The sequence below is a fragment of the Oryctolagus cuniculus genome, chromosome 13 (genome assembly GCF_051225735.1).
Source record: "Oryctolagus cuniculus isolate XC-2025 breed Fujian yellow rabbit chromosome 13, ASM5122573v1, whole genome shotgun sequence".
In the NCBI taxonomy this organism is placed as follows: Eukaryota; Metazoa; Chordata; class Mammalia; order Lagomorpha; family Leporidae; genus Oryctolagus; species Oryctolagus cuniculus.
This window is the reverse complement of record NC_142879.1, coordinates 21,997,629-22,012,094: the sequence shown is the minus strand read 5'-3', so window position 1 is coordinate 22,012,094 and position 14,466 is coordinate 21,997,629. Positions and strand designations below refer to the sequence as shown.

Sequence of the window (14,466 nt, the reverse complement as noted above, 5' to 3'; positions counted from 1 at the left end):
CCGCTTGAAAGACCAGTTGCCAGAACACCTGAAAGACCAGTTCCAGGAATTCCCCTCGCCTGCCTGCTGCCCCCTACCCCCACCCCCATCCCTAGCCCTCCTAAATATAAAAAGGCCCAGACCCCAGGGGGTCGGGACCTTCTGCCATGTGCTCCATCAGTGTGCACACGGGCAGCTGGTCACCCACCTCTAGGAATTTATTTTCTCTGAATAAATTCAGTCTGGCTGTAAATTCGTACACTGCCTCCTCTATTCTGCACCTCTTTTTCTAACACTTATTGTGCCCTGTGTGAGGAAGCACAAATCTTCAACTCTTTTCCTAACAATGGTGGTCACAGAGTGACCGCCGCAGGGCCTTCCACAGGGACACTGTCTGCACTAGGTCTCAGGGACATCTGCAGTTGCACCTTGCTCTTTCTGGATGAGATGTGGGACACGGGGACACTGTCTGCACTAGGTCTCAGGGACATCTGCAGTTGCACCTTGCTCTTTCTGGATGAGATGTGGGACACATTTTGGAGGGAGGTGAGCAAGAAGCGAAGTCAGTCCGTCTGGAGCTCTTTCTCCCCACGCACGGGGCTGCTGGTCTGAAAAAGTTGAGCATGCCCTGCCCAAGAAGGAAAGTGCCGCTGCCGCCCTATTGGGACGTCTGCATCACTCCCTGGAGAGCACGGCCCGGTTAGCATGATGACCCAGGGTCTGGCCAGCCCAGGAGTCAGGTGGGAAGCCCTGACACCCAGGCTCCAGGATATGGGATTAAGGAGTCTAGGACAACAATCAGCGGCAAATTTTACTCCAAGCCGAGCAGGCCAGGCACAGGGGAGATGGATTCTTTGCTCTGGGCTATGGAAATGGAACAAGTACAGGTTCGAAGTGGATAGAAGGATAAGAGGAAGCCGGAGAGAGTCCCAAAGCCGAGAGACAAAGCCACAGGCTTCCTCTTGCGGCTTCCTCCAAGAGGGCCTGGCCTGCACAGCTGGGGTTGTCTGCGTCAGGCATGCGTGCACTCAATGGGCATTTACTTACTGGGTTCTGCTGTTCACAGATTAGCAGTGCGCCCAGGGACTTGGATTCTGCAGAGACAGATGCTGAGCTATCTCCGGCTTGTCAAGAACAAAAAGGCCACTGAGAATCCCAAGGAGCAAAGATGGGGAAGAGAGGTGAAGAGGAAAAGGAAGAAGATTGTCCTCTGCCCTGGGAGCAGGTCCTGGTTCTCAGGGAGCCAACCACTGGCTGCGCACAGAGCCACGGTGCACCAGAAGGTGACCACTGTCTGACTGTTGCAGCTTTGTAGCACTTACTGGGTGCCAGGTGGTGGGTAATTCTTAAATTATTAATTCCTTTTATCTGCCTGCAACCTCATCAGGCAAGCACGGTTATTCTCTTCATCGTTCAAATAAGGAAACTGAGGCACAGACTCTTTTCCCGTGTCCAGGAAGGTGACCAGATGGAGGCATCCAGACTGGGGCACAGGAACCAAACTGAGCTCCTGGTGTGCCAGCTGCACCCTGAGCCCTCTCCCAGGCCCCGGAACGGCCCTTCCGGGGATCAGGTGCCGGCAGCCAGCTTCGCACCTGCGCAGAGAGGCCTCTGTACAGCACGCACATCTTTCCATGGTAGTCCTGCAGCAGAGGCGAGGCTGGGCTGAGTGTGTTTCAACGACAGGCCGTGGCCTACAGACCCTCTCTAGAATGCTTCGGGGTTCTCAGCGATCTTCTGAGAATGTATCTCCCCATCCCTTACCTCCCCCCAGAAAGCTCCATCACCAAACCTGCAGCGCTGAGCCCTGCTGTGAACCCACCTCCAGGAGTGGAGCCTTCGCTCTGCCACCCCCAGACAGGCACTGGCTCACGGCTGCAGGGGACACCAAGGGGCGGCATGCAATGTGGTGCAGGTGTGACAGTGCGTGTTTCTCTGATAGAGACACAGGAAGAGTCGGCAGTGGGTGAGCACTGCCCGGCTGCAGGGGCGATGCCCCAGCAACAGGGAGAACCAGGAAGGCTGTCTGGAGCCCGGCCAGGAGTGCAGCTCTGCCAGCTCCCACTGCAGGGGCTCTGTGTCGGGGGCGCCACCCCTGGGCCACTGCCTCTCGCCTTGTCTCCCTAGCTAATTTTAAAGATGTTCTCAAACAGCCACATTTCATAGGAAATAAGATCTGAAAAGTCGTGCATCAAATAGTCACCACGGTTATTTGAAGGGAGCTCCTGTTCCATCCCTGGGGATCCCCTGCAGAACGGGGATCTTGAATCCACAAGGCAGCAGGTGTCTCCTTTATTATACAAACAGGAAACTGAGGCTCAGCCCTAGGAGACCGCCCAAGGTCACACAGCAAGTGGCAGGGCCAACATTTGACACAAAAGCCTAGCCTCTTGCTCACTTGGCCTCGACTCCACAGCTGCCCTGAGTGCGCATGGCCGTCAGCAATGCTCCCTGGAGGATGACAGGATTCCATGCCCCGCCACAGGAGGAGTCCAGACTGCCAGCGGCCCCGGGCCATTGCGACACATTCAGAAACCGGCCTCTGATCATTCACCCGGCTTCAGTCCACAACTCCAGACACTGGCTGGGGTAAGTCCAGGCCCGCTGGATTTAATACATGCATTGCTGGCCCTGGTAAGGCCCTGGGCACTAGGTTATTATAATGCGCCAGAGGCCCTTGTCTTTTAATTCATCCTGTTTCTAACTGGCATGATGCAAGTTGTGGCAGAAGCCTTCCCAAGGTCAGAAGAAAAGAGAGAGAGGCATCTGGTACCTGCTTGCCTATGAATGCCTCATTGTGTCATTCATTGTGTAGTTACTCTCTGCTTATATGTAACCAGGTCCAGGTTCTGCTTGCGAGTACAAAGCAATGGTGTTAACCTTTGGCAGACAGCTTACAGCTCTGCATGTGTGTGGAAAAAATTATCAGTAACTGTGTACACATGTGCAGTATTGTATCCATTCCTGTGGCCACCATTAGAATATCCAAGCAGGGGGCTGGTGCTGTGGTGTAGCGGGTAAAGTTGCCGCCTGCAGAGCCGGCATCCCGAGTGAGCACCAGTTTGAGTCCCTGCTGCTCCATTTCCAATCCAGCTCTCTGCTGTGGCCTGAGAGGGCAGTGGAAGATGGCCCAAGTCCTTGGGTCCCTGCACCCACATGGGAGACCCAGAGGAGGTTCCTGGCTCCTGGCTTCTGATCGGCTCAGCTCCAGTTGTTGTGGCCATTTGGGGAGTGAACCAGCAGATGGAAGACCTCTCTGTCTCTACCTCTCTCTGTAACTCTGTCTTTCAAATAAGTAAAATAAATCTTTTAAAAATGATAAAAGACTACTTCCTACTCAAAGGCCTTGTCTACATGACTCCTGCTCCAATCAGCCTTGGACAAAGCAAAATAACTTCTCCCCAGAGGCAGGGAGCACCGATTCCAGGAAATGAGGCCTGGGTTTGCTTTCTGGGTTCTGCCATCCCTTAGCTGCAGGGCCTTGGGCAAGGCCCCCGCCCCCACTTCCCCACCCCCACTTCTGGGAGCATCAGATACTTTCCCTGACCATGGAGGGACAAAACCTCCCAATCCCTGGGCCCCCGAGGCGGAGGCTTGGATGAGATCCCAAATGTACAGTGCCTGGCTTGGCCCCAGCATGTGAAGGGAGCTCCCTCCCCTGTGCCTGAGCAATTGAAGGGGCGCCCTGGGGTGCTCAGGGGCACCTTCCAGGGCTCAATTAAGGACTTGGAAGGTAACATCTGGAGGCAGATGTTATATCCGGGTCCTTAGCAAGTATTTCTTAAGCACCAGCTCTGTGAAGGGAAAAAACGCAACCCGATGCCCGATCCACTGTGGGGGGAAAAGGAGTCGGCACACAGCCTTCAAGTCTGAAAGGAGAGAAAGGACAGGCGGACAAGCAAAGCAAGCAGAGACGGAGCTGGACGGAGCTGAGTTCAGAACGGAGAGCTCTCCCCCTTCAGCGTCTCGTCCTACTCCTCCCCCAGCGCTGCGGCCGTCACTGGGAGAGACACTCCATCTTCTAAGTACATCTCATTACGCGGGCGTCCCAGTGCAGCCGCAAAAGAGCAGAAATCCCTGCCATCCTGCAGCCTGCTCAGCACGGAGGTCCACCCAAGGTCACCTTGGAAAGGTCAGGTCCTCCACAAACCACCTTACTCCCGCCCTAATAGCTCACTAATCCCAGTCAAGCACAATGTGTGAATTTTTTTTTTTTTTAAACTCGACCTCAGTTTACAAATGTGCAAAGTGCACAGGTTCTAAGGTGAGGCCATGCCTGGTGTTGTCTGCAGAAGCGCTGCCTGGTGGAGTTGAGGTGAGCCTGGGCAAGCAGTAGGGGAGCTGGGGAGAGGCATGTGTGCAGGTACCGTGGCTCTGCCTGTGACGTCATCAACACGAGTAGAGTCCAGGGCAGTCAGGACCCACCTGACAACAGCTAAGACCCAAGAGGCTCCGTGGCTGCCCTGAGCAATTCAAGGCAGGAGGAGCCCTAGGCGCAGAGCGTGGCTCCTGCCTCAGTGACCTTTGCCCTGCTCCGTGTAGCCCCCCACTGCACCGAGGTTCCTGGAGGCGCTCTACCGCACTCGGCTCACAGCAACCCTTGGAGACTGCCACTGATATCTCCATTTACGGAGGAGACACTGAGACTTAGAGACGGTAAGACCTTGCTCCAAGCCCTGTAGGATCGGAAGCAGCTCGGCTGTGTCTCCGGAGATCTTGTTCCGCCCTCGAAGGCATGACCGTGCACCCTCTTTCTCCGGTCGCTGCTTCCAGCCAGTTACGGTACAGATACCCGCCCAGGACGTGGCGGGGTAAGTGCTTCCTCCACACCCAGTACCTGGCAGGTACTCAGCAAACATCAGTTGTTCAAGATTCAAGCTCAGTGTTTGTGCCCTGTATCGTCTACGGGGTGTCCATCTAGACATCTGGCTGTGTCCACAGGAGCCTGGGCCCTGGGCCTCTTCCCAGGGTTCCCCGTGCCTGTGGGCTGCCCTTGTTAAAGCCTCATCACCATGACAACTTGCCCTCTTTCAGAAACAGGCATGCACTCGTGGTGGATGGATTAGGGTTGGGGAGACATAGCTAGGCTGGGAACAGTAAGAAAGAGATAACAGAGATGGACAAATACAGAGAAAATCAGAGAAGTGGAAAGAGAAGAAAGACATCAGCCGTGGGGTGCTGTGGAGGAGGAGCAGTGGCCAGAAGCCTTCTGTCCTGGCTTCCTGACGCTCAGGTGGTGCTGGGAAGAGAACCTGAAGACCTAGTGCCACAGTGTGGGTCTGGTCTAGAGTGTTCTCCCGCAAGGGCTCACATGATGGCTGCGTGGTCCTGAGTGTGGCCGTGTAACAGGTGGAGGGACCCGTAGGAGGGGGAGCTGAGTGGAAAGTCCTGGGACCCCAAGTTAATTCTCAAGAAAGTGAGCTGCTTTTCCAAATCGCTATCTGGCTTCCTGTCTGGAGATCCGATCTCTTCCCCCACCAGGAGCTTCTGCCATGGTGAAGCCATCTACTGTGTGATCTGGGTGTGACTCCCCCCACCACGAGCCAGAGCCGGAGCCAGTGCAGGTGCCGAGCCCTTAAACCTCCAGAACTGTGAGCTAAATAAGCCTCTTCTCTTTCTGAAGTCACCCGGCCTCAGGGACTTTGTCCTGGAGATGGAAACAGACAAAGACACTGAGCTTAGAGCCTTTGCTGCAGGAACCAGCTCTGGGGCCTCAGTCTCCCCCTCTGCCTGTGTTCTTTCGTGTCTGATAGGCTGCATTTAGGATTCCTTGACCGAATCGCCCTGGGTCAGAAGACACTCCCACTCACAGGCAAAGCACAGAGTTTATTCCAATCAGGACAAGGTGCGTTGCAGGAGAGCGCGCAGCCCACATCGCAGACATGGGATAAACAACCTCACAATAAATTATGGGCCAGCGGACCTTTCCCTCCCAGGCCGGCTCACCACACCAGACCATTTGGCCGGTCTCAACGGGGATCAGGCAGGCTGGGACCAGCCAGGAGGGCTTTCAGCTGCAGAGCGAGATCTGCCCAGACCCAGATTTTCCCCTACAGCTTCCAAGCGGCAGAGATGAGCGCACCAAGTCCACAGGAGGTCAACACCAGGAGACACACAGGGGTTTTTCCCGTGTCCCTCCCCCTTCAAAGTCAGCTGTGTCCCCCAGGAAGCCTCACGGGGGTGTTCTGGCCTGGGTGATTAAGCTGGCTCCTGGTGTCAGGCAGCAGAGCCGTCTTGGTAATTCTCGCTGATCCAGGCCAGAAAGACATTGAGCTCTCCCAAGGACTTGACGGCAGCCACGCGGGCCTCCAACTGAAACCAAGGAAGCCACAGTCAGCCCATGCCTCCCCAGACCCTGCACCCCTTCTCAAACCACTCGCCCCGTAGTTCATCATCCAATGTATTTGCATAGCATCATCCTATAGGCAACGCCAATTTTTGTGCACAAATCATGTTGGCTTCTTCTAATAAAAATTAACTTCTTTGCTGGCCAGTCATTGGCTTGTCTTCTTTCTCACATTGGCTTCTCTTGTCCCAGAAAGTCTTTTTTTTTTTTTTTTTTTTTTTTTGACAGGCAGAGTGGACAGTGAGAGAGAGAGACAGAGAGAAAGGTCTTCCTTTTGCCGTTTGTTCACCCTCCAATGGCCGCCACTGCCGGTGCGCTGATCCGAAGCCAGGAGCCAGGTGCTTCTCCTGGTCTCCCATGCGGGTGCAGGGCCCAAGCACTTGGGTCATCCTCCACTGCACTCCCGGGCCACAGCAGAGAGCTGGACTGGAAGAGGGGCAACCGGGAAAGAATCCGGCGCCCCGACCGGGACTAGAACCCAGTGTGCCGGCGCCGCTAGGTGGAGGATTGGCCTATTGAGCCACGGCGCCGGCCCCCAGAAAGTCTTAATCCCCATGGTGCTGGGACAGTCTGGGGTCCCCATCTGATACAGTAAAGCACCAGGGCCTGAGGGCGAGTGTCCTGTCCGAGCTCACCCTGCAGGAGAACCCCGGAGCTGGAACTGGAACCGCAGTGTCCTAGCGTACTCCACCGCCTTCCTCTGCAGACCGGAAGGAGGCAGTGGGCTCTTCAGGCACAGCTTGTGGAGCCAGCCAGCGTGGGAGCAAACCCTGTGTTCACCATTCAGGTGCAGTATGAACTTAGTTTGCTCACCCGACTTGTGCCTCGTTTCCTAACTTATCCAATGCAGGCAATGACTCACCGCCTTGCCGTGAAGAGTAAGTGTGAATGCTTGTAGAGTGTTGAGAGCAGCACCTGGCCTACAGGGACAGCTAGCAACTTTTTGCTGTTGCCATAACAATATCCCAACCTCCCCACAAAGAAACAGAGCCCTGCACAAGCACCCCTACCCCCTTCCACATCCGAGCATTGGCTCATTTGGGAGAGAACTCGGGCCTCAGTACTGAGCTACCAAGCCAGAGATCTGCACTGTAGCAAGATCTGCAGACGCCGCAGGAGACACACTGCTTCTGCACTGCCATCCACAGGAGAAGCGCTGTGTCTGCAGCACGCGGGCCGGGACCTGACGGCAGGTGCAGACCACAGGGGCACCTCCCGGACCCACACCTTGAGCGTAGCAGCCTGGGATTCCTGCTGCTCTTTGCTCCCTCTGCATCATCTCCACCTTAAGCAGCGTGCACTTTCCGCAAGTTATAACACAGGTCAGGGCTGCTATGTGAGGCTGTGGTGTGCAGGGTGGGCATTCAGCCTAGCAGTTTAGATGCTGGTTAAGCTACAGCCTACATCAGTGTACCTGGGTTCGGTTCCCAGCTACAGCTCCGGACTCTGGCTTCCTGCCAACACAGATCCCGGGAAGCAGCAGGCACTGACTCAAATAACTGGGTTCCTACCACTCACACAAGAGACCTGAATGGAGTTGCCAGCTCCTGGCTTCCATTTGGCCCAGCCCTGGCCACTGCAGGCATTGGGAGAGTGAACTAGTAGGTGGGAGCCCTCTCTCTCTCCCTCTCTTAGTGGAGGAATGATGAAGGAGAGGAGCCCAGGGAAGTAGCCAGTTCAGTAAGACCAACGAGCCCTTTGCACTCACACTCAAGCAGCAAGGTCCTCCCTTGAAACTTGTTTAGCAAACGAATGAATTTGAGTCCAGAGGAGGCTGCAGGGCTGCTGCCCTCTCGATCAAGCTTCTACTCTCAGTTCCCACCTTCCTCATGACCTTACCTGATTATAGTTGTTGTGAATGATTTGGGTCACGTTGGTGGCTTCCTCCCTGCAGTGACACCGTCCCTGCACCTGCTGTGATGGAGGAGGGGCAGCACCCATCAGAGGACCTTTCCGCCCGCCATCTCCCCCATGTGAGCTGTACCACTTCTCCCCCTCCCAGGGTGAGAGCCAGGGGAGTAAACTCAGGTAGGGTGGCCAGCGGGGAGTGCAGCCAGTGTGTAGACTCTGCCTGCTTGGGACCATTGGCTTTTGCTTTTTCTGGATCTACACCCCCGAGTCTGTTAGCACCGGGACAGCAGACACCACCTCTATCTTGCACTCTCTGAATGCAACATCCCACAAGGTAGGCACTCAGCAAAAAAATTTACTGAGATAATGAATTAAATAATTGGCTATATGAATCCATTGAAGTTCATGGTCATGCTAATGCAAGTAGGACAGGGGCCTATAACAATTTGAGACTCTGAGCCCCAGAGAGATGAAGTCCTTCCCACACAGTCACATAGGAAATCATCTGCAGGAATGGAGCTAGGACTTGTGCTCCAAGTTTTTGTTTATTTCGTTTTCCTTTCCAATGCTGGATTTTAATAGCTCGTAGTGGATTCATGGGTGACCCTTAGGGCTAGGCTAAACCAAGAGACTAGACGTGGTTTGGAAACAAAAGGCCAGAAACAACTGGTGAGACTGGGTTCCAGGACACATCTCTCTCCCAGGCCTGGAGGGGCCACTTCAGGAACACTGGACATGAGCCAGTCCCCCCAGGAGGTCTGATGGGCCATCAGGGGGCCCTGGGAGAAGAGTGACCCCTGGAAGAGGCCGCCTGCCTGCCAGTGACGGGGCAGGGGATTTCCTTAGCCTCCAGCTGGGGCCAGCGCATCCTGGGCCCTCCCGGGGCAGACGCCAAGCAGATGCTTGGGATCCTGACACTGTGACTCACACACTGCTGCACGGTCTTCTGCATGTAGAGGAAGGAGTTGGCAATGCTGCTGATTCGCCTCAAGATGTGCGGGTCCGGCTCCTGGTGGTCCTTGAACACCCTGTCCATGTAGAACGCCAGGAGGCTCCTGGTCACGCAGCACACATCTAACGGCTGCAGACACAAAGCAGAGAAGCCGCACAGGCCCCCAGTTCTTCCATCTGACAGACCTGGGAGAGCTCAGTGGGGGCGGCAAGAAGGCAGAGAACTGAAAGTCATTTTTCAAAATTCCTAACGGTCTCAGAGTGTTCCTCTCCTCTCGCCACATCAAAGCCGCCCAGGACACAAGCAATGAGCAGAGATCCCAGTTTACCCGCCTCTTGCCATATGGCCAAGAGATAGGCTAACAAAGAACGTGGCTGGAAGCCAGTCGGGGACCAGAATTCTCCATCCAGCAGCTACAGCACAGCGTCCCCGACTTCTGCTCACGTCCTTCCAGGAACCGGGCGTCTCCCTCTGCGGAGGGCTGATGGCCAAGCAGCTTTCTTGGAAAACACTCTCCTACATCCAGAAGCTGAAGCCGGCTTCTCTGTGGTGCCTCGAGGCCACCTCCACTCCATGATTGTGGCATGCCAGGCGCCCAACAGTCCCTCCTCCCACCATGAGGACAGCGAGCCTGCCTCAGTGCCCCCCACTGGATTCCCTTCCCATGTGGCCTTTTTAGACTCCACAGATGACTAGAATGGGCTGAAATTTCCAAGAGAGCAGACTGACACCTGCCAGGATGGGTACATCCGGGGAGAGGGGAGGTACACTGCCTGCAGGGTGCAGAACTGAGAAGGCACCACCCAGACAAGCTGGCTACACAGTTTCTCTCTGATAGTTTGCACTGCAGAGAGAGCCGGTGAATGATGCCGCAGAAGATTTACCGTTCAGCCTAAGTAGGGAGTGGTTCAGGGACGGGACAGGGCATCCATCATCATTAGTGGTAAAGGAGCACCATCGCTTTGGCCCCAAGACAGCTGTTCCTAGATGGCCTCAAACTCTATTCGCAACACAAAACCCATCTCCTCCTCTGCCGCTGCTGGTTCCCTTAACCCGCCTCTGAGATACCAAACTCTGTGGCTCTACAAATAGGAACAGGGTAGAAAACAGGAAGGGAGGAAGGGCAGGAGGGAGAGAGGGATGATGATGAAGATCTGAATCCCCGTTAGCTCCTTTCCTTGCTCCAGAGCTCCGGGATCCAGGAGAAGGAAGCTGGAGATGGAGGCGCATGCATGGGGCTCCACAGCTGGCTTAGCCACCAGCGAGTCCTTCTCCCTCCCAAGGGCTCAGTGTCCTTATCTGAAAGTGTTGGCCTAAGAATAGATGGCGTTCCTCCCAGCCATGCCGTCTAAGGAGTCTCTTATGCAGTTGGTTAGAATATGATTTACTAAGTAGGTACATCTACCCTCCACAAATGAGTCACTGCCTGGAAGAATTATGGAGGTCTCCCTGACCTATGTGGAGACGGTGAGGAAATCGCTCATTACAGAGACCTTGCACTCTGTCACATAAATTCCTGAAAAGCCAGATCTTTCTAGAATGTTCTCAAGGACTGGAGGAGCTCACTCTTGGGGTAGGTGTTGTGGTGCAGTGAGTTAAATCATCACTTGGGACACAGGCACCCCATATTGGAGTGCCAGTTTGAATCCTGGTTATTCCACTTCCAATCTAGCTCCCTGCTAGTGCACCTGGGAGGCAGTGGGTGACGGCTCAAGTGCCTGGGTCCCTGCCACCCACATGGGAGATCCAGAATGAGTTCTGGGCTCCTGGCTTCAGCCCAGACTAGCCCTGGTTGTTATGGACATTTGGGGAGTGAATCAGCAGATGAAAGATCTCCCCCTCTCACTCCTTCTCCCTCTCTTTGTTGCTAATAAAATAAAAATAAATGAAAGCACCACTCATGGCCCCTTTTGTAGAGTGAATTATCCCCGGCAAGGTACAGTACACTCAGCACCGCTTGCCTGGACAGCTGCACCGGAGTCCTCCCTGGCAACCTCACCAGGCAGTCTTTCTAAAACATGTTGTGGCCATAGAGTTTTGGGCTCAAAAATACCAAGCAACCATTGCCTTGATTACAGGACTAGAGCTCAGCCTGCTTTTCAAATCCCTTGCCTCCAGGAGATTTCTCTTCCTCGGTCCTTACCACTCCCCTCGACGCTCTGTGTATCACAAACCTGCCACCTCACTGTCCCTGGTGCAGGTTTTGCCCTCACTGACTTTACACCCATGCCCCGTGCCAATCCACTAATCTAGACTGTCCTTAGCTTTTAAGTCACGGTTCATTTTCTCAGCTCCCCCTTCTTTCAAAAACCACTCCCAAGCCACCACATCCTGTGCCCTCGGAGCACCGGCATTTCCGTGAGCTCAAGGGCAGTGGCACTGCTCAGACTGCCAGGGACCACAGTATTCCCCAACTCCTACCCTGCACATAAGACGCCTGTGCACAGAGGACAGCCCGGAGAATAGGGGTGAGAAGGGGACAGAGTGGGGACTTCTTTTTCAGCCAAGGGGCCCTTTGACCATGAAGATGAGCATGCAGCAAAGAGCAGACACAGGCCAGTACCTTAATGCCCTGCAGGCTGTCCAGTGCAGACAGGATGGTGATGTTTTGGAAGGTGTCATTGGCTTGCTGTGGAGGGAAACAAGAGCAGACGCAAGTGCTGAGCACGCCCGTGTTCAGAGCAGGACCCTGCCCTTCAAGGTAGCACGCCCCCGGCCCAGCCCTCACCCCGGCCCGTACTCACTATGGCTCTTTGGATGTCTTGGAAACTCTCTTGCAGGTGGCGCATGTCCATGGAGATCGGACATCTCCTGAGACCACGGAGGTGCCCTGAGCACAGGACAAACGTGATGCCCAGGAGCCAGAGGGGGACACCCTGCACCTTCATATCCTGCACACAGGGGTGCACGTCAGCTGCCCAGCCTGCGTAGAGAGTGATGAAGAGAAGACTCCTGACCCACACCCCCTGGGGACCAGGCAGGGCAGGCCAAGAGAGAACAAGACTCAAGACCTCAGCCAGTGGAGTCTCAGGGGTGTGTGTCTCCTCCTTCTTCCGTGAGTCAGTCAAATATGAGCCCTCTCCTCCCCACACACCCCCACTCCCTCCTCAACTGCCCCCCCAGGGCACGATGCAGCTCTCTCTTGGGTCCCAGCGTGGAGATCTGTGTGTATATCACTCTTCTATGACTCAACACAGCTCACTTTGTCAACAGGAGTGAAGAGCATTGTTTTTAATAAGTCAAATCGGAAAAATGCCCTAGGAATTAGGCAACAGATCTGAAAAACCATGAAAGCACATTTGGTTTTTAATGTTTGCCCCCAAAATAGAAGACACCCTTTTCTTATATAATCTCCTAATGTGCCTCTGCTTAAAGTCAGTGCTGTGCCAGCTCTGCAGATTTCACCTCCTGCAAAATGATGCCCCCTCCTCCTAACTCCCGGTGAGGAGCTAGGGAGCGCAAGCCCCCCGGGAGTCCTAGCTGGAGGCTTCTCGTCTGTTCCTCCTGGAGCCAGCGAATGACAGGGACGCGTCTGCAGCCAGCTCATTCCTAGGCAGAGCAGTTGCCTCTTCTAACCCTCTCGCCTTCCTTGCCTCTGTCCCTCTGCGTCTTCCCTTACCCACCCTAAATCGCATCCTACGATGCGCAGAGAAAAGTGCATAATCCACCGTGGCACAGCTCGCTGTGTTCTCTTTCTCTGATCTTCCTTCCACCCTCCGGGTGGCACAAGCATCACAGGCAGAGCCCAGCCTTCAACGTGGGTCTGATGTCCACACACGTGACGAGACCAGCCCCTGCCCGGCACCCTCCATGCTTGCAGCCGTGTGTGCTGGGGTCAGGATGGTGAGTGTGGACATGGAAGAGAGGAGGACACTCACACAATTAGCTGAGGGGCTGCACAGGCCCTCCTCCCACCTCCCACCCCCGGCCACAGTCACAGCGGCTGTGACTCTGAAGAGCTGTTCCTGCTCCTCCCCCACGACCCATCGTGGGCCCTGGGCCCCTGCTCTAGAAAGAAACAGAATCCTCGTCCTGCCCTAGCTGGATCTGCTTCCCAGTGAGCACACAGGTGTGTACCGGGAGTCTGCCACAAGGCAGCCATCACACCGGAGGCCCTTCTTCCATTGTCTCAACCTCTTTCTGGCCAAGCAAGGACAGAAACCCCACTGGCAGGGGCGTGTGTGGGGCACCCCCAAAGCTCTGCCCCTCTAAAGGCAACTCCGGCACCCTGAGCCAGTTAGAGGGTGCACGGGCCAGACATACCACCGGTGCCAGGCACCTGCCAAACATCTTACCAAGTGTCTCATCCAGGGTTCACAGGCCCCCCATTCCAGTCCCATTTCAACAAGAAGAGAACAGAGACAGAGGCGGGAAGGCGCCCTACGCCAGCCAGGACTTGAAGGAAGGCAGATGGGTCCTGGGGCCCGTTCTCTTCTCTGCTGCCTTGCCCCACTGACAACCCTTACCCCCAGTCAGACAGGCACCTGCTCCTGATCGGGTCCCACAGAACCAGCAGCATGCCTTACATTTAAAGAGATAGTTGATACTGCAAGAAAGAAGGTGGCACATTAAAGTGCCCAGTGCAGTTCCTGGAACAAAAGCATGATAGGAAAGATGTCAGGTGCCTGCCCTGCCCTCCCTGCCGGCTGTCTGCTCAGGCCCCAGGAGGTGCACCCTGTGCAGGGTCTCCGTCCCCTCTCCACAAAGCAGCCAGTGCCCCAGCATGGTCGCAACTGCCCATCTCCCCCCGGCACCTTGAAGGAGGCGGCCTCGGGGGAGCAGGACTCGCAGCCGCTCGGGGGTGGACGATCAGCTTCGGCTCTCGCTTCGGCTCTCGCCGCGCCGGGCAACTGTTCCCCGCGTCTTGTCGCCCTGCTCTTTCCCATGTGGGAAGGGCTGGTCACTTTTATGAAGGTGCATCAGCGGAAATGCTGTCAGCGTCGACTGGGTGGAAGTGATTTCTCTCCTCATTTCTTCAGCACCTCTTTTCCCTAATTGTTTTCATGTCTTCTTTTCATCCGTCTTTGTGATGGAGCTGATTAATCGTTATTAAGAAATGCCTCTTTCTCCCGGGTCCTGGCATGCAGTTTCTGGGGAAAATAAAAAAAATCACCATGCAAATGAGACTGTCTGACAAGCCTGTGTCCACACAGAGAAACCCCAGTGAGGTCACTTTCCTGAGAGCCGTGGCTTGCCACCAGCCGTGCCCTGCAGGCAAAGTCATGAAAGCATTCTTCAGAAGGCAACGCCCTGCCTGCCAGCTACCAGTCCCATGGGACTCTGCAGGTGCCCCTGGCTCCCGCTCAATCCATCTCCCAGAAGCTGCACAGAGCTACTA

General features: G+C 55.2%; 1 protein-coding gene and 1 long non-coding RNA gene across 2 annotated transcripts; one reads left to right on the top strand and one right to left on the bottom strand.

Annotated features, from left to right (window-relative positions):
* The first annotated feature begins 2,385 nt into the window (after nucleotides 1–2,385).
* On the top strand, nucleotides 2,386–3,303 carry LOC149122515 (uncharacterized). Its single transcript, XR_016219306.1, has 2 exons — nucleotides 2,386–2,568; nucleotides 3,073–3,303. It is a non-coding gene; the product is annotated as an uncharacterized LOC149122515 (long non-coding RNA).
* A 2,746-nt stretch (nucleotides 3,304–6,049) lies between these two features.
* On the bottom strand, nucleotides 6,050–12,138 carry IL19 (interleukin 19). The gene is made up of 5 exons (XM_070056205.2): nucleotides 11,873–12,138; nucleotides 11,692–11,757; nucleotides 9,105–9,257; nucleotides 8,165–8,239; nucleotides 6,050–6,291 (listed from the first exon to the last, which is right to left on the bottom strand). The coding sequence occupies exons 1-5, from the start codon at nucleotides 12,014–12,016 to the stop codon at nucleotides 6,196–6,198; spliced, it is 534 nt and encodes a 177-aa protein (XP_069912306.2). The 5' UTR covers nucleotides 12,017–12,138; the 3' UTR covers nucleotides 6,050–6,195.
* Between the last annotated feature and the right edge of the window lie 2,328 nt (nucleotides 12,139–14,466).

Coding starts and splice junctions, on each gene's coding strand:
- IL19 (XM_070056205.2), bottom strand. CDS start 12,016: ATGAAGGTGCAGGGTGTCCCCCTCTGGCTCCTGGGCATCACGTTTGTC. Junction 11,758..11,872: donor AAGACATCCAAAGAGCCATA/GTGAGTACGGGC, acceptor TTCCCTCCACAG/CAAGCCAATGACACCTTCCA. Junction 6,292..8,164: donor TTCACAACAACTATAATCAG/GTAAGGTCATGA, acceptor CCTTGGTTTCAG/TTGGAGGCCCGCGTGGCTGC.